Source organism: Pelophylax lessonae (genome assembly GCF_965119305.1).
Source record: "Pelophylax lessonae genome assembly, chromosome: 5".
In the NCBI taxonomy this organism is placed as follows: domain Eukaryota; kingdom Metazoa; phylum Chordata; class Amphibia; order Anura; family Ranidae; genus Pelophylax; species Pelophylax lessonae.
In genome coordinates this window covers 400,728,516-400,746,759 of record NC_138772.1, presented here as the reverse complement: position 1 = coordinate 400,746,759, position 18,244 = coordinate 400,728,516, and the positions used below count along the sequence as shown (strand labels likewise).

General features: G+C 45.5%; 1 protein-coding gene across 1 annotated transcript in view; it reads right to left on the bottom strand.

The window, feature by feature from the left end:
- RMC1 (regulator of MON1-CCZ1) overlaps positions 1-18,244 on the bottom strand; it is a 65,529-nt gene that overhangs the window by 10,751 nt on the left and 36,534 nt on the right. The window contains exons 11-17 of the mRNA XM_082258501.1: positions 17,667-17,711; positions 10,461-10,514; positions 10,203-10,331; positions 10,010-10,116; positions 6,222-6,341; positions 4,712-4,789; positions 3,494-3,598 (exon numbers count right to left, since the gene is read on the bottom strand). Of these exons, the coding sequence (XP_082114627.1) occupies positions 3,494-3,598; positions 4,712-4,789; positions 6,222-6,341; positions 10,010-10,116; positions 10,203-10,331; positions 10,461-10,514; positions 17,667-17,711 (638 nt within the window). The remainder of the gene's footprint in view (positions 1-3,493; positions 3,599-4,711; positions 4,790-6,221; positions 6,342-10,009; positions 10,117-10,202; positions 10,332-10,460; positions 10,515-17,666; positions 17,712-18,244) is intronic.

The following is an 18,244-nucleotide window of genomic DNA, read 5'->3' as shown; positions in this document are numbered from 1 at the left end:
CTTCGCTTGTACCGAGTCCAGAATCATTCCCAGGTAGGGAAGACGAACCGACGGACTCAGCGTCGACTTTGGAAAATTTATCGTCCAACCAAACTCCTGTAGAGTTTGCATCGTGACAGACAGGTCCTCCTCCAGACCCTGGCTGGTCGCAGACGGAACCAGGATGTCGTCTAGATACCCCAGGACAGAAATGCCCTGGGCCCTCAACAATGCCAGAACCGGTGCAAGCACCTTGGTGAAGACCCGCGGAGCCGAGGCGAGACCAAAAGGCAACGCCACGAACTGGTAGTGGTCCTCCGCAATGGCGAATCGAAGGTACCTCTGGTGACCTTCGAAAATGGGGATGTGAAGGTACGCATCCTTCAAATCGATGGAGGCCATGAATTCCCCCGGAACCAGGGCAGCCACCACCGACCGCAGGGATTCCATGCGGAACTTGCGAACCCGCACAGAGCAGTTCAGAGCCTTCAAGTCCAGAATTGGACGAACCTTGCCCTCCTTCCTGGGCACGGTGAACAGATTGGAATAAAACCCCCGAAATCTGTCCCGATGAGGCACCGGAACCACCACTCCCTGAGCCCTCAGGTCCCGCACCGCCAGGTGCAGGTCCCGCAAACGCTCTGGAGACAGTTGAAGATTTGAGGGAAAAAATCTGCTCTCCGGCCGAGAGAGAAACTCGATCTTGTAACCAGATTGAACGATTTCCTGAACCCATCTGTCCCGCACACGGGCCAACCAGGGCTGAAGAAAACCGAGCAAGCGTCCCCCCACCCCAAAACTGGGTGAGGGCGCCCCTTCAGGCCGCACTGTTATGGGCTGCAGATCCGGATTGGCCGGACTTCTGTTTACCTGACCAGGGCTTCTTCTGAGAGCCTTGACCTTTGAACGGCTTGCCCTTGTAGTGCGGCCGAAAGGCACGAAAGGACCCCTGAGGGGGCCGAAAATTAGCATGCTTCTTCCCAGAAGCCCCCTTAGCTTTGGGGAAATGGGGCAAGAGAGTGCTCTTACCCCCGGTGATCCCCTTAATCAACACATCCAGGGACTCCCCAAAAAGGCAAGACCCATCATAAGGTAGATTGGCTAAGGTCTTACGCGAAGACTGGTCCACCGACCAACATTTTAACCAGATCAGGCGGCGAGACAACACCGCCACACTGTGCACACGTGCAGCCAACGGAACCAGGTCCAGGTCCGCATCACACAGATACATGACACCCTGGTGGATTTGATCCACCATATCCAGGGTCGCCGGTGAGGCCGAATCGGCCACTAGGACGCGCCTAAGCATCTGCGTCCAACTTGCGATCGCCTGGGCCGCCATGAGAGAAGCAAACAGAGCCTTAAGCATAGAACCCGTAACAGAATAAGTATGACGGGTAAGAGACTCCAGTCTCCTATCCGTGGCGTCACGGAACACAGGGGAATCCTCTGCAGGAATCGCAGTGGCTTTGTTTAAAACCGCAATTGCGTGATCCACTGGGGGTGGCACACACCACCTTTCATCAGTGGAAGGTGAAAAAGGATAACGCAGCTTGAATCTACTTGGCACAGCAAAAGGTTTGCGTAGATTGCGCCATTGATCCTTAACAGCGCGCTGAAAATCATCATTGCAGGGAAAAACCTGCGGCGTCCTGCGTTTTCTCTGCGTCCCATAAGCCGCCAAGGCGGCGGGGGGACACACCTCATCCTGCAAACGCAGCGTTTGCTTTATGGAAGCAATCAACTCATCCATGATTGCAAGCTCTTCAGGCGAGCCAGGGGGAGAATTATCAACCCCCTCAACTTCAGCCTCCACCTCAGACCCTATTAGATCAAGAGAGGAGCGGGACCCCGATAAGGAGGCCCCTGCCATAACAGCCCTATCACCTTCACCCTCAGAATCAGAGGAAAGAGCAACTCTGGGCCTTTTAGTAGATTGAGCAGCCACCAGCATCTGCACCTGAGCAGCAAGGCCAGCCACAATAGTGGCCAAATCCCCCCCTGGGGGGGAGACAGCGGTCCCCTGGCTTTCCACCAAGGCTGTAGGAAATTTTCCCTCCTGAGAATCCATTGCCCCTGTAATGCCAGACAACAAAGGGTTAACTGCCCCTTTTAAGCAAGCGCGGCAAGCGCAGCCCACCGCACCACACTCAGCACAATAAGACCCCCACAGGGAATATGCAAACTGAACACAGACAATGGATAGCAAGAACAGAAGGGTAAAACCTGAGGAGACCCTCGCCGCTGCTGCTGCCTCGATCGGTGTTCCTGGAAAGAGGAAGTGATGCTGCCAGGGCGCTCTATGTAAGCCTATGGAGGCTACAAGAAAATGGCCGCCATGCATGTAAAACATGCGGCCGGAGCGGGAGTAGGCAAAATGGCGCCGTTTGGCGCCGAAACCGCCGCTCCACAGTGCAGTAAAAAACACACATTACATTCCAGTATCAGAATACATGTCAGATCGCCGCAGCGATCGCTGTATAGTGCCCAAACATGCCAAAAAAAACATGCCCCACAGCACACAGCTTCACACACTGATCAGCCTGACACAGACAGTGTCACACATCTCCCCCCCCCCCTTGCAGCCCACAGCATGCAGCCGAGAGATAGGGAGACAAGCAGTGTGATTAGAGGCAGGTTACACAGTCCCAGACTGACACCCCCCCAGACAGACAGGTCCCCACATAAATACACTTACCTCACATGGCGTGGGGAACCCGCACAGGCGAACAAGCCGCTGCACATGAGGCAGGGAGAGTCGCATTCAAGACGCACAAAATGGGGGTTAAGAAACCGCACAGCGTCCAGTGAGGTAGCCACCTCACCAATCATCCCTGCACCGAACAGGGATGGGTCGTTCACTGTGCCAGGAGCGTTACCTGGCTGAACGCTCGATGGCAGACTGGGAAGCCACTGACCCACGACCTGCGACCAGGGGGATCAGCCCGAGACCCAGTCTGCATGATCCTCTTCATCCGAAGAACCAACTAATGCTGACAAAAATAACCACTTAGTAAAGGTAGAGAGAAAACTCAAACAAAATTTTAAAAAGAAGAAAGAGTCTGGGGCAGAAAGCCCCAGCACAGAAAAAGCCAGCCACTCCTGACAAGCTAGACATTAAAACTGAGATATGGTTGCAGGAAGTAGGAGGGTATTGACTGAGGGGACCACCCCTTGAGGGTGGGATATGTTAAAAGCTTTATTGTTAACATATTCTGTTGCCTAGCTACTCCTTCGGAGCAAAGTCTAATACCCCATATGTGACGAATATGAAGAGGCGGCGACTGTCGGAGGACGTAAGAGAAACTCTATTTATAACAATAGGATATTAAAATAGAGGTTATTCTTCTATAAACCCCCAGGGTACATTTTATTTTCACATGTGGGCCTGAAAATGAGGCAGAATGTAGGTAACTGCTTGTTGTGGGGACTACACTTCAAGCTATTTTTCTTGCACATTTCTTAGAATGCTCTCAAAAAAGCCAATTTTAGGAAGATCTGTAAATAAACATACCAGAGGTTTGGAGTCACTGAGCACGTGATACTGAAGGAACTGGTGGAGCATATAGAAGAGGTTGTGTTGTACCAATGTCTTTATTACCAGTTCATACAAGTAGTGCTGCAAGAGAAAAAGAAGAAGGGATATAGGGAGATCTCAAAGAGTGTTGTCCGATTAGATAAGTAAGCTGTATAAATGAATGGGTTTTCAAAGAGTATCAACCAGGAATGGATATTTGCAAGCATTTGAATCTTCTTTCCTAAAGGATAAGTTCACCTCGTGTAACATGTAAGCTATGTTACAGATGTACCCCCCCCCCCCCACACTCCCTGATCTCCCATTCTGACTGCTTGTGGGGGATCTTCTCCTCCCCACTGTCACACTCTGCAACAAACGTGGCTGTGCGGGGCTCCACCCACCCGGCCACGTCATCCATTCAGAATGTTCTGTGAATGGGAAAACTACAAGGTCAGACTATTTTGACGACTGTTGGAGTTTGGTCATTTCAATGTGCGCACATTAATGTCCTCGCTTCGGCAGGGCATATACTAAAATTGGGAAGGCAGTAGATATATCTGAGGACTGTTCTGGTCCAAATCCAAAACAGGGTTGTCAGCTTGTAGTTCTCAATGAACTACCAGGGTACTGTTGAGCGCTGTGGTAGTTCATTCATGCTTCTGGTCACAGTGTAACTGCCTGGCCATTTCGGAGGTACAGTCTGCAGGGCCATGGCATTACACCCACGATCTGCTGATCGTAGATGCACTGCTTTACAGGTCCATTACAAAAAATTATAAATGCATATATTTTTTACATGCAAAAAAATGTGCATTTATGGTTTTTCTTTTTGTAAAGTTGAAATTATCCTTTAAATTGTTATAATAAAATGATGCAGCTTTACCTCAAATCAATACCTGCATGTCTTGCACTTCAACCCTCCCACTGCAAATGTGTCCTCTCAGTGTCAAGCTTTAAGGCCCTCAAAGCCATTGCCCAATCTCCTGTCTCACACGTTAATAGGGGCTGAAGCAGGTAAAACTCCAACATCATCAGCACTGAGCTAGAGAGGGCCATAAGATGGTCTTGGGGGGTAGGGTGGTCTTCTTACCTGGCACTAAGCCTACAACTTTGCTCTGATGGGTAGAAAATACCAAAGGGCAATCAGTAATCTTAAACCCTTTAACAGTGAATAAACGATTGCAAAAGTCTTAGAAAAATATATGCATACAATACCTGTACAGGGATCTGAAATTGGTTCAGAGAACGGATGTACTCCATGAGAACAGCAATGATGAACCTATGTGGAGCCTCCTATGTAACAAATCAAGACACAATATAACAGTTTATGTATTAAAGGGGTTTTCCAATGACAGTAAAATAAACCTTTGACAGCATTCAGTCAGGTGACTGCAAAAGGCGTGTTCACACTTCTAATTGTCCTGGTAATCAACAGTATATCTCATCATGTGGACACAAAGCGGAGATACCTGCAATCTTCTGGTTCAGATCTACTCAGCTATGACATGAGGATCAGAAAAGTGATGGCATTAGAAGACAAGGGGCTGCCAGGAAGTATATAGTACAGGATGTACTTATTTTAGTTTCAGCGCTGTACTGATAAGGACACTGTAGATGTATTGGATATAAAAAATGCTCAGTGGAGCTCCTAAAAACCTAGGGCTCATGCACACTGGACGTTTTTACAGCTGCTGCTAGTGGCATCTGACGTTTTTACAGAGGCGTTTAGAGGCATAAGCATTTAGGGCCAGTAGGAAAAAAATGACAGCCTGTGCGTCCAGGAGCAGAGGCCGATAAGCTATAAAAAGGCAAAACACCAAAAAATGCAGTAACAAGATTTTAACCGCTTTTGGCGTTTTTACATTATAGGGAGTGTTTTTACTGTAAAAAAGGCCCAAAAACGCTAATGCCAAAATATGCGCAAAAACGCTAGTCAAAAAAGCAGGTAAAGTGCGTTTTTACAGCTGCTTTTTCCTGGCAGCAGCGCTGGCGTTTTTAAACATCCTGTGTTCATAAACCCTTATTTAATTTTTTTTTTAATTATTCTATATTTTCCTGTTAGCAGCAGGACAATGTTATTAAAGCGGAGTTCCACCCTGGAAAAAAAAAAATTCACTGTCCGTTAGCTTAAAAAAGAATTGGATAGCTAAATTTTATTTTTTTGTTTCACTTACCTTGTTTTTAATGAAAATATACTTACCTTCCTTCCTCTTCCTCCCTCTGTGGTCGCGGCCTGCGCTGTCACTTCCTCCTTGCATTGACTCCTGGGAGATGAGAGTCATCGATCCCAGGAGTCAATGCGCCTGCATCGACCCCGCTTGTCACTTCCGGTGCCGGCACGTCATTCCATGCTGAACAGCTTCTGGGCATCCCCAGAAGCTGTGCAGGGATGACCCGCCTGCACCAGAAGTGACAAGCAGGGCATTCTGGGACTCCGACGCCACGGAAGAGGACACGAAGAGGGACGCTCCGGCTTCAGCTGCCCACACCTGACATGGCAGCGCTGGACAAGACATTTTCAAGGTAAGTATTTCTTCTAAAAAGGTAAGTGAAACAGGGGACAGTTCAGAGGATATCCTTGCTTAAATGCACTAACCCTGACTGTCCCGGGGGTATTTTTAGGTAAAAAAAAATGTCTAGGGTGGAACTCCGCGTTAAGTGTATACTAAGTAACTACTAATACTCTGTTGATTGTGAAGCCTTTGTATGTATTAAGCAGACTCACCTTCAGGTCAGTGAATACAGATAATACATGTGTGTACATGTCCGACTGGTCTATAACAGCTTGTCCACGCACAGGCCTCTTCACAAAAGCATTACTTCTACCTTGACTGGTCTCAACTGCCTGTAACCATAAAGAGCAGAGTCAGGCCCAGAACATGATATTATTCGAATATCGAATACTCTGAAATGATTGGTTGAAACTAACACTAGAAAAATTTCAAAACATCTGCTGGTCGTATATTCTATATCAGTGATGGCAAACTTTGGCACCCCAGATGTTTTGGAACTACATTTCCCATGATGCTCATGCACTCTGCAGTGTAGTTGAGCATCATGGGAAATGTACTTCCAAAACATCTGGGGTGCCAAGGTTCACCGTTACTGGACTATAGCAAACTGTTCACCAACACAGTTTGTAGCGTACGGCCCTAGGAGCCATTGTGGTCTTTGTGTGGGCATCCGCCAGATGATTCATAGAACAAGGTAGCATGAAACATAGTGTGCCCCATCTTTTTTTCTATTTATCAAGGCCTGTCACTATTTGGGATTGAGGCCATCCCTATGAATATGCCTGAATCAAAACGGTTTTCCAAGCTTTGACAAAGAACAACCTTCTGGATTTTTACACTCAACAGCACATCTCTGGGAGGCCTAAATGAAGAACTGGAGGTCAATACTATAATTTCGTTTCATCCCAACGTTAGTGGGAATTTTCCCCTGCTAGTTCAAGTTATAATCTTTACCCATGGTCCTTTATGTGTGTTAGTATATTGGGAGAGTATTAGTATATGTTCTTTCTTATTGTTATTATTTCCATTTTTAAAAGTTACATTGTAAGTTTATTTTGACAGATCTAATTATTCAAGTGATTTTCAGTGACATTTACATAAACCAATAACATATATGCCATTATGTTCAGTCTTTATTCATACATATCAGAGAATTTCTTCTTTGAGTTTTAATAATTTGTTATTGCCCACTACCAGCACACAATATCTACATTCATTTAATCTGCTGATATTTGATAGAATATTATTGATATTTAATCTTTGCAGATATATATTTTTTTTATTATTTTTTTTTATTTTTTTTTTTTTTAAATGTGATAATATTGTGTACAATTTTTTTTACAAATGGGTTTTAATGAGACGTTTTTTTTTTTTTTTTTTTAAACGGTATTCACCATAATTTATATTCTCAAGTGTTAGATTGCTAATCTTGTGTTTGGTTATACTGTATAAAAGAGTGTCACCTTGTAGTGCCTTTGACTTGAAAAAAGGGGGCATGCCCCTGTGTTATGGCATTACAAGCACACCAAGCTCCCCTAGTGCTTCTGAAGGGCGCTTGTTTGACCGCATAGACATGAGTGCCGCTGGATCCTTTGTAAGGCCAGGTTATATGATCGGTTATCCAGCAAGCTGCACACCTCCTGCCTGGCTGCTGTTGAGGCTGCACAGTACACTCTGTATCTCCCTGTGTATAGGAGGAGCAGACAGCGCGGGAGAACGTTCTTTCCTGAGACCGCATAGCAGTACATGGGACGCCGATCCACTACTTGAGGGGGACCCCATCATACTGGATTGCTGATATGCTTGTCTTCATATCATAAAATGTGAGTTTGATGATTTTAACAGTCTTCATTCATTAGGATTATTAAAAAGATTAACTGCGCTAGGGTCTGCCCTTCCCTGTTTCTCTGTTTATGTCCTTTTAACTTGATCACTGCCCACATAACATTAGAAGCTAAAAGACCTATGTACGGTTTGCCATCAACATGTTTTTTAAGTGATTACTTTGGACTTCTTGTGAAGAGTGCCACAGTCTGTGTGAATTTGGCACAGCACTACTCTTTATATAGTGGATTAAAAATAAAAAATCTGAAACCAAAAAAATATTGCTAATGAAATATCTGTAAGCCACCTTTTTGTAATTTACATATTAACTGTAATAAAAATATATAAATAAAGCAGCCTGACTGTAATAAAAAGATATTTATAAATTGGTCTGACCATTCCAGAGGTGGAGTTTGTGTTACTTGATGGCCTCGGTCACACTCCTAAGCTGACATATAAGAGCAGGGAGCGGGGCAGAGAGTGGGGCAGTGGAAGGAGATGTCACCGCCTGCTGGAGCCGCCCCACAGGATGACCAAAATTAGTCATGTGGTGTATCTTCTAGACCGGAAATAAGACGTGCACAGCTTCTGAACAGGGATCTTCCAAGGAATATGCACTAAATAGGGGAGTTAGAGCTGCACCATTCTGGCAAAAATGAGAATCACAATTTTTTTTGCTTAGAATGAAGATCAAGAAATCAAAATCTTTTTTATTTTAAAGATATATATATATATATATATATATATATATATATATATATATATATATATATATATATATATATATATATATATATATATATATATATATATATATATATATATATATAGAGATATAGAGATATATATATATATATAGAGAGAGAGATAGATATATATATATATATATATATATATATATATATATATATATATATATATATATATATATATATATATATATATATATATATATATATATATATATATATATATATATATATTTTTTTTTTTTTCATTTTTTTTTATTAACCATTTGAAATAAAGCTGTGACTAGGATTACCCCTGTCATGGATTACCCCTGGGTACTGCTGTGGGTACTGTTGGTTGGTGGGTACTGCTGGTTGGCGGGTACTGCTGGCTGGCGGGTACTGCTGGCTGGTGGGTACTGCTGGGAAATGTGTTAGGAAGGAAAGGATGCCACATTTAAAAGCGGAGTTCCACCCAAAAGTGGAACTTCCTCTTTAAGTAGTCCTAACCCACATTTGGCATGTCATTTGGCGGGTACCTAGTTTTGACAGGTACCCGCTCCTACTTTACCCAAGTTCTCTTCTCCCCCTCCCTTTCTGCAATTTTCTTGGACACGTCAGAGGTTGCAGAACATTGCTGGCAAATCAAGGCGCACAGTGCAACTCGTGCAAGCGCAGTGCGCACAAGGCTGTGAAGCCACCAGCTGTCATAGCCGGGTGCCCACACTAGTGATGCCGGCGCCACCGAGACCAGAGGGAGAGGATCGAGGCTTCGGGCAGCCGCAACGCTGGATTGTGGGACAGGTGAGGGTTTATTAAAAGTCAGTAGATTCACTTTTTGTAGCTACTGACTTTTAATAAACACAGAAAAGGCTGGAACACTGCTTTAATGGAAATTATAATTATCAACCTACAGAGGGCTGAATTCAAAGACATCCGAAAAATCAAAGTTAAACAATGATGCAGCAAACTAGCCCATTTTGCTGAAATTTCATTGCAGCAACTCAAAATGGTACTCAGTAGTTTGTATGGCCCCCCACATGCTTGTATGCATGCCTGACAATGTTGGCACATGCCCTTAATGAGACGACAAATGGGGTCCTGGGGTATCCCCTCCCTGATCTGGACCAGGACACCACTGAGCTCCTCAAATGAGGGGTAACCTGGTGGTGTCAGATGGACCAAAACATAATGTCCCAGAAATCGTGCGCGCCCCCCACGCGTTTTGCACCGTCCACCCAGGCTTAATCATTTTCAGAAAGACTCTAGTTATACAAGATTGTGAGTTGCTCCAACAGAGAAGGTAAGAGCAGACATTGTGCCAACTAAAAATATCAGACTTTGCACATTACTTTCTTGCTGTATGTTTAAAGTCTTGGTGGTAACTCCAAATTCAATTAAACTGAACATGGGCAACAGGTCTCTGCCCAGACCATAGCAGATCTTACCACCGTGTAGCTGTGCTCAGCTTCTAGATATTTCTTATATTCACAGTTGAGTTTGTCGAAGACTGTAGAAATGACTGGCAGTGACACCCTATCCATCTCTGATAACACTGAAGAAGATAAAATATAAAATTGTTTGGGTTCATGCTATTATAATGTGTATTTTCTGTTATAATATAGTGTTGTCAGCACTTACTTTGTGAGCAAACTGATAAAATGACAGCTTTACAGTCTTTGCGTTGAAGCAAAAAATCCATTAGTCGCCCCTTGTCTGTGATTTGGTGCACAATAGGCTGCAGTTTAATACGGAGGTACCAAAGGAAACCTGAGGACATAAAAAACAAATACTACAAAGTGTGAGGTGACGGACATAAGAAGTTCTCTGCTTATAAAACCTTTCTACCTATATCCAACATGCACCTGCCACCACCCCCACAACATCCTGAGCTCTTACCTTCACTAGCACTGATAATAATATCTGGCTGAAAGACAATCCAAGAAGATGAATCTGATAGTTAAGGAACAAAATACATCTAAAAACAAACTGACACAAAACTGCAGACAGACAGAGTGCATAGTGTAGACAAGCAGCAATAGTAAGTGCACCATCTAGAGGCAAGCAGTGATATTGCAGCCTCTTTTCACATTATTAGAAAAAAGATGGGGTTTAGGAAGAAAGGGCAGAAGGGAGGTAGGATATGCACAGCACTGTTGCTTTGTTGCATTCCCTGACCGCAGGTTTATTCAGGTTTAAGCTTCCTGTCTGACAACTAGTCCATGATGACTGCTCAGCTGTAACCAAACCTTGCCTAGTATCTGGTTATATCCCTTGGCTATAAATTACAAATCTTTGCCAATACTTTGTTTCTTGGCTACTAAACAGTACAATCTGATTGCCTTTCCAATACTAGCTCATGTTTGATATCAGTTTTATATCTCCTTTGCGGAGGAGCATGTTTTGCAGACAGAGCAGCACTGGTCCAAAGATCACTTTAGTGATGACAGCAAGCTTAACTTTTTTGGGTCCAATAGGAAACATTATGTTCGTCGTCAAACTGGGCAAAGACTGAACCCAAAGTGTGTAAAGAAATCAGTGAAAGGTGGGAGGGAGAAGTGTCATGGTTTAGGGAATGTTTTCTGCAGCAGGAGTTGGGCCTCTTTTATAGCTACATGGCAAAGTGAATGCAAATGTTTATCAGAACCATTTTCGACAACATGTGGTTCCTTCCCTGAGTTCATCACTCCATTAGCTAGCAATTTTCATGCACGACAGTGCCCCATCACATAGCCAAACAAGTAAAACAGTTACTTGAAACTGAAAACATTGAAATAATGAAATGGCCAGCCCAGAGTCCTGATCTAAACCCAATAGAAAACCTCTGGAGAATCCTTGGCGACAAAGTTATGGCCAAGAAACCCACTATAGTCACCGAACTGTGGAAGAGACCGGAAGAAGAGTGGAACAAAATCACACCACCGCAATGTGAGAGAATAGCGATGTCCTGTGGCTGCAGATGTGCTGAAGTCATTCAAAGCAAGGGCCTCCCACTTCCTACTAATTGTTCATTGTTGTAACCTTCAGAAATTTTAGTTGTAATCTTTCTCCGTGCTAGTCATTTCTGTTCTCTAAATTTGATCCCTGGGTTTTCTACAAAATAATATATATGTACAGCTTGTATAACAGTGTAAATCTGCTGTTCCCTCAAAATAACTTAACACAGTCAATGTCTAAACCGCTGGCAACAAAAGTGAGTACACCCCTAAGTGAAAATGTCCAAATTAGCCATTTTACCTCCCCCTGATGTCATGCGACTCATTATTAGTGTTATAAGGTCTCAGGTGCAGGTGTGGTAAATTTGGTGTTATCGCTTTCACTCTCTCATACTGGTCACTGGAAGTTCAACATGGCACCTCATGGCAAAAAACTCTGAGGATCTGAAAAAAAGAATTGTTGCTCTACATAAAGATGGCCTAGGCTATAGGAAGATTGCCACGATCCTGAAACTGAGCTGCAGCACAGTGGCTAAGACCATACAGCGGTTTAACGGGACAGGTTCCACTCAGAACAGGCCTCGCCATGGTCGACCAAAGAAGTTGAATGCACATGCTTAGCATTCTATCCAGAAGTTGTCTTTGAGAAATAGACGTATGAGTGCTGCCAGCATTGCTGCAGGGGTTGAGGGGGTGGGAGTTCAGCCTGTTAGTGCTCAGACCATAAGCCGCACACTGCATCAAATTGGTCTCCATGGCTGTCGTCCCAGAAGGAAGCCTCTTCTAAAGATGATGCAAAAGAAAGCCCGCAAACAGTTTGCTGAAGACAAGCAGACTAAGGACATGGATTACTGGGAACCATGTCCTGTGGTCTGATGAGACCAAAATAAGCTTATTTGGTTCAAATAATGTCAAGTGTGTGTGGCGGCAATCAGGTGAGGAGTACAAAGACAAGCATGTCTTGCCTACAGTCAAGCATGGTGGTGGGAGTGTCATGGTCTGAGGCTGCATGAGTGCTTCTGACACTGGGGAGCTACAGTTCATTGAAGAAACTATCAATGCCAACATGTACTGTGACATACTGAAGCAGAGCATGATCCCCTACCTTCGGAGACTGGGCTGCAGGGCAGTATTCCAACATGAAAACAGCCCCAAACACACCTACAGGACAACCACTGCCTTGCTGTAGAAGCTGAGGGTAAAGGTGATGGACTGGCCAAGCATGTCTCCAGACCTAAACTTTGAGCAACTGTGGCGCATCCTTAAATGGAAGGTGGAGGAGCGCAAGGTCTCTAACATCCGCCGGCTCCGTGAGGTTGTCGAGGAGTGTAAGAGGACTCCAGTGCAACCTGTGAAGCTCTGGTATTTTTTTTTTTTTTTTTTACATTGTAGCAAAGTGTCATTTCTTCAGTGTTGTCATATGAAAAGATATAATAAAATATTTACAAAAATGTGAGGGGTGTACTCACTTTTGTGAGATACTGTATATATATATATATATATATATATATATATATATATATATATATATATATATATATATATATATATATATATACACACACACACACACACACACACACACACACACACACACGCGCACTACCATTCAAAAGTTTGAGGTCAACCAGACAATTTCATGTTTTCCATGAAAACTCACATTTTTTTAATGAATGAGTTGCCAAATGAAAAGAAAATATAGTTAAGACATTGACAAAGTTAGAAATAATGATTTTTATTTTGAAATAATAATTTTGTCCTTCAAACTTTGCTTTCATCAAGGAAATCTCCATTTGCAGGAATTACAGCCTTGCAGACCTTTGGCATTCTAGCTGTCAATTTGGTGAGGTAATCTGAAGAAATTTCCCCCCATGCTTCCGGAAGCACCTCCCACAAGTTGGACTGGCTTGACGGGCACTTCTTACATACCATACAAGCTGCTCCCACAACAGCTCAATAGGGTTGAGATCTGGTGACTGCGCTGGCCACTCCATTACAGACAGAATACCAGCTGACTGCTTCTTCCTTAAATAAGTATTGCATAGTTTGGGGGTCTGCTTTGGGTCATTGTCCTGTTGTAGGAGGAAATTGGCTCCAATCATGCGCTGTCCACAGTGTATGGCATGCAGGGCCGGACTGGGTATGAAAACCAGCCCTGGAAAAAATTACATACCAGCCCGGGAAAAAATTACATACCAGCCCCATAGCATTGCGTCGTGAGACCAGCGTGCCACCCTTTCAATGCACAGTGACCAGCGTGCCCCCCTTTCAATGCACAGTGACCAGCACTGTGTGCCCCCCTTTCAAGGCACAGTGACCAGCGTGCCCCCCTTTCAAGGCACAGTGACCAGCGTGCCCCCCTTTCAATGCAGTGACCAGCGTGCCCCCCTTTCAATGCACAGTGACCAGCGTGCCCCCCTTTCAATGCACAGTGACCAGCGTGCCCCACTTTCAATGCACAGTGACCAGCACTGTGTGCCCCCCTTTCAAGGCACAGTGACCAGCGTGCCCCCCTTTCAAGGCACAGTGACCAGCGTGCCCCCCTTTCAATGCAGTGACCAGCATGCCCCCCTTTCAATGCACAGTGACCAGCGTGCCCCCCTTTCAATGCACAGTGACCAGCGTGCCCCCCTTTCAATGCACAGTGACCAGTGTGCCCCACTTTCAATGCACAGTGACCAGCGCTGTGTGCCCCCCTTTCAAGGCACAGTGACCAGCGTGCCCCCCTTTCAAGGCACAGTGACCAGCGTGCCCCCCTTTCAATGCAGTTACCAGCATGCCCCCCTTTCAATGCACAGTGACCAGCGTGCCCCCCTTTCAATGCACAGTGACCAGCGTGCCCCCCTTTCAATGCACAGTGACCAGCGTGCCCCCCTTTCAATGCACAGTGACCAGCGTGCCCCCCTTTCAATGCACAGTGACCAGCGTGCCCCCCTTTCAATGCAGAGAGACCAGCGTGCCCCCCTTTCAATGCAGAGAGACCAGCGTGCCAGCCTTTCAATGAACAGTGACCAGCGTGCCCCCCTTTCAATGCACAGTGACCAGCATGCCCCACTTTCAATGCACAGTGACCAGCACTGTGTGCCCCCCTTTCAATGCAGAGAGACCAGCGTGCCACCCTTTCAATGCACAGTGACCAGCATGCCACCCTTTCAATGCACAGTGACCAGCGTGCCACCCTTTCAATGCACAGTGACCACAGCATTGCCCCCATTCATTGCAGAGTGCCACAGCATTGCCCTCAATCATTGCAGAGTGCCACAGGCTTGCCCCCAATGATCATTGCAGAGTGCCACAGGCTTGCCCCCAATGATCATTGCAGAGCGCCACAGCATTGCCCCCATTCATTGCAGAGCGCCACAGCATTGCCCCCATTCATTGCAGAGCGCCACAGCATTGCCCCCATTCATTGCAGAGCGCCACAGCCTTGCCCCCATTCATTGCAGAGCGCCACAGCCTTGCCCCCATTCATTGCAGAGCGCCACAGCCTTGCCCCCATTCATTGCAGAGCGCCACAGCATTGCCCCCATTCATTGCAGAGCGCCACAGCATTGCCCCCATTCATTGCAGAATGCCACAGCATTGCCCCCATTCATTGCAGAGCGCCACAGGCTTGCCCCCATTCATTGCAGAGTGCCACAGGCTTGCCCCATTCATTGCAGAGCGCCACAGCATTGCCCCCATTCATTGCAGAGCGCACAGCATTGTCCCCATTCATTGCAGAGCGCCACAGCATTGCCCCCATTCATTGCAGAGCGCACAGCATTGCCCCCATTCATTGCAGAGCACACAGCATTGCCCCCATTCATTGGCAGCATGATGATATACTACTTACCACCAGGCGATCACATGCTGGCGTGCGTGCAGTGTGGGAGACTGAGAGGGGGGAGGGATCGTCGGCGCCAGACTCCAGTTGAAAAGATGCACCAGGCAGCCAGAGCCAGCAGCACCGCTGTCCACCGCGCAGGCGCAGCCGGCCAGCCAGCCGCCCCGCCGTGACGTCATGCCGCTCACAGGCACAGCGGGAGCGCAGAGGGGGCCGGGGCAGTGCACGCAGCCTGGCTGCACAGCGTCAGCGGCCGCCGGCCAATCGGCGAGGAGCGCCGCGAGCGGCCAATCAGCGGCGAGCGGCCCCAATGGAATCCTTAAAGCGGCACTGCGGGCGGCCGGCAATATTTAAAGCGGCGCTCTGCTGGCGGCCCTATCAAAGCGGCCCCAGGGCCGGCGGCCCACCGGGAAATATCCCGGTATCCCGATACGCCAGTCCGGCCCTGATGGCATGGTGATGTAAAATGATAGCCTTCCTTATCCAAAATCCCTTTTACCTTGTACAAATCTCCCCCTTTACCAGCACCAAAGCAGCCCCAGACCATCACATTAACTCCACCATGCTTGACAGATGGCGTCAGGCACTCCTCCAGCATATGTTCACTTTTTCTGCGTCTCACAAATGTTCTTCTGTGTGATCCAAACACCTCAAAATTAGATTCGCCTGTCCATAACACTTTTTTCCAATCTTCCAATTTCTGTGTTCTTTTTTCCCATCCTAAAAACTTTTCATTTTATTGGCCAGTCTCAGAAATGGCTTTTACTTTGCCACTCTGCCTAGAAGGCCAGCATCCCGGAGTCGCCTCTTCACTGTGGACGTTGAGACTGGCGTTTTGCGGGTACCATTAAATGATGCTGTCAGTTGAGGACCTGTGAGATATCTATTTCTCAAACTAGAGACTCTAATGTACTTGTCCTCTTGCTTAGTTGTGCACCGGGGCCTCCCACTTCTCTTTCTATTCTGGTTAGAGCCAGTTTGTGCGGTTCTCTGAAGGAAGTAGTACACACCATTGTAGGAAATCTTCAGTGTCCTGGCAATTTCTCGCATTGAATAGCCTTTATTTCTCAGAACAAGAATAGACTGTCGAGTTTCAGAAAAATATTCTCATTTTCTGGTCATTTTGAGAGTATAATCAAACCCACAAATGCTGATGCTCCAGATACTCAACTAGCTCAACGGAAGGTTGTCTGAGAACAAGGCTATGTCGGAAAACAAGGCTATGTGTCAGAGAACAAGGCTATGGGCAGTACGCAGCAGATAACCGCGTACGTTCCAACCTAGCTGAGTGACGTCACCGCGTGCATTACAATCTTATGCGTTTCGTCATCAAAATATGACCTCTTTTGCTGCGTACCGCCCATACTATTCAAAAACGACACAGATTTACCACTGACACACATAGTGAATTTTATGTCGGTGCTAAATGAATTGAGTATTTCATTGAATAAATGAATGGTTTCAATGTCGCCCTGCCATATCGAAAACACATCATCAATATAGCGCCACCATGTGACGCAATTGCTTTTAAAAAGGTCATCATTGTATAGATATCTCTCCCCAAACCTATGCATAAAAGTGCAAGCGAATGACAGAGCTACATTGGAACCAATTGCAACACCCTTCAGTTGTTGCACAAACACATCCTGAAAAAGAAAATAATTGTTATTGAAAATGAACTTCAAAAGTTTTTCAATCAGCCAGATTTGTGCTGTAGAATATAAATCACTTGTTTTATCAATTCTATGACTGCTGTAATTCCTGCATCTTGCAGTATGGACATGTATAGGCTATTTACATCCCATGTTACTAGAACGTCATCCTCTTGCCAATCAGGTAATGATTCAAGTTTTTGTATAAAATCGTTCGTGTCCTTGATATAGGACTTTGTTCCTTGTATCAAAGGGGATATCATTTTATCCAAAAATTGTGAAGTAGGGACAAAAATAGACTCCCTGCCGAATACAATCGGACGGCCAGGGGAATTTTCGCTATTTTATTAATCTCAGGAAGGGTGTACAACACACGAATCCTAGTATGTATGGGTAACAAATATTCATAGAGATCACGTGTAATTATCCCTTCCTTGAGGGCTTGTTTTTGTTTTGTGGGATCACTTGTCAATTTTTTGTATACATCCTGATCTAGCGGTTTCTTAAGCCTAGTACACACGCAACAAATTTCCGCCGACCGGTCTTTCATCTTTTGTCCAGAGTGGTGTTTTGTTGGTTGGAATGTGCTCTAGACTGCACACGAATTTTCCCCCACTTTTTCAAGGGAACCTTATTTACACTTCACACATGCAGCATAAACTCAGCCTGTAAGTCGTTATACAAAGGATACAGAGTTTGCATGGAATTGGGAGCTGTCCTGCCACAGCAGAAGGACCTGTAAATTAAAGAACACAGAAAAATGTGATTTTTATACTTACCGTAAAATCCATTTCTCTTTTGTTCATCGACAGACACAGTGGTCCATAAATCATAACTACTGGGTTATATTGCCTCCTCCAGGAGTAGGACTAGGCAGAACAAAAAACACCTGGCTACGCCCATGGGTTGTCCTCAGCTTGGTATATAAACCCCCCTCTGCTCTAGGTAATCAGTTTAGTAGCAAGCAGTATAAGAATCAAAATTCTATAGAGGGGTGGGTGCTGTGTCAGTCAATGAAAATGATGTATTTTACGGTAAGTACAAAAATCACATTTTCTCTTTCGTTCATCGACGGACACAGCGCTCTATAAATCATAACTACTGGGACGTCCAAAAGCAGGGTCAAAAGGAGAATGAGGAGTGGGGAAAATAACCCAAGGCTAAACAGAAGTGCCCTTAACCAAGACACAGGAGCCTTAACCAGGTCACATGAGCCCCATATGAAAAATTAGTGTAAAGAAAAACAACCCTCAAGAGGAACAAGCCCCT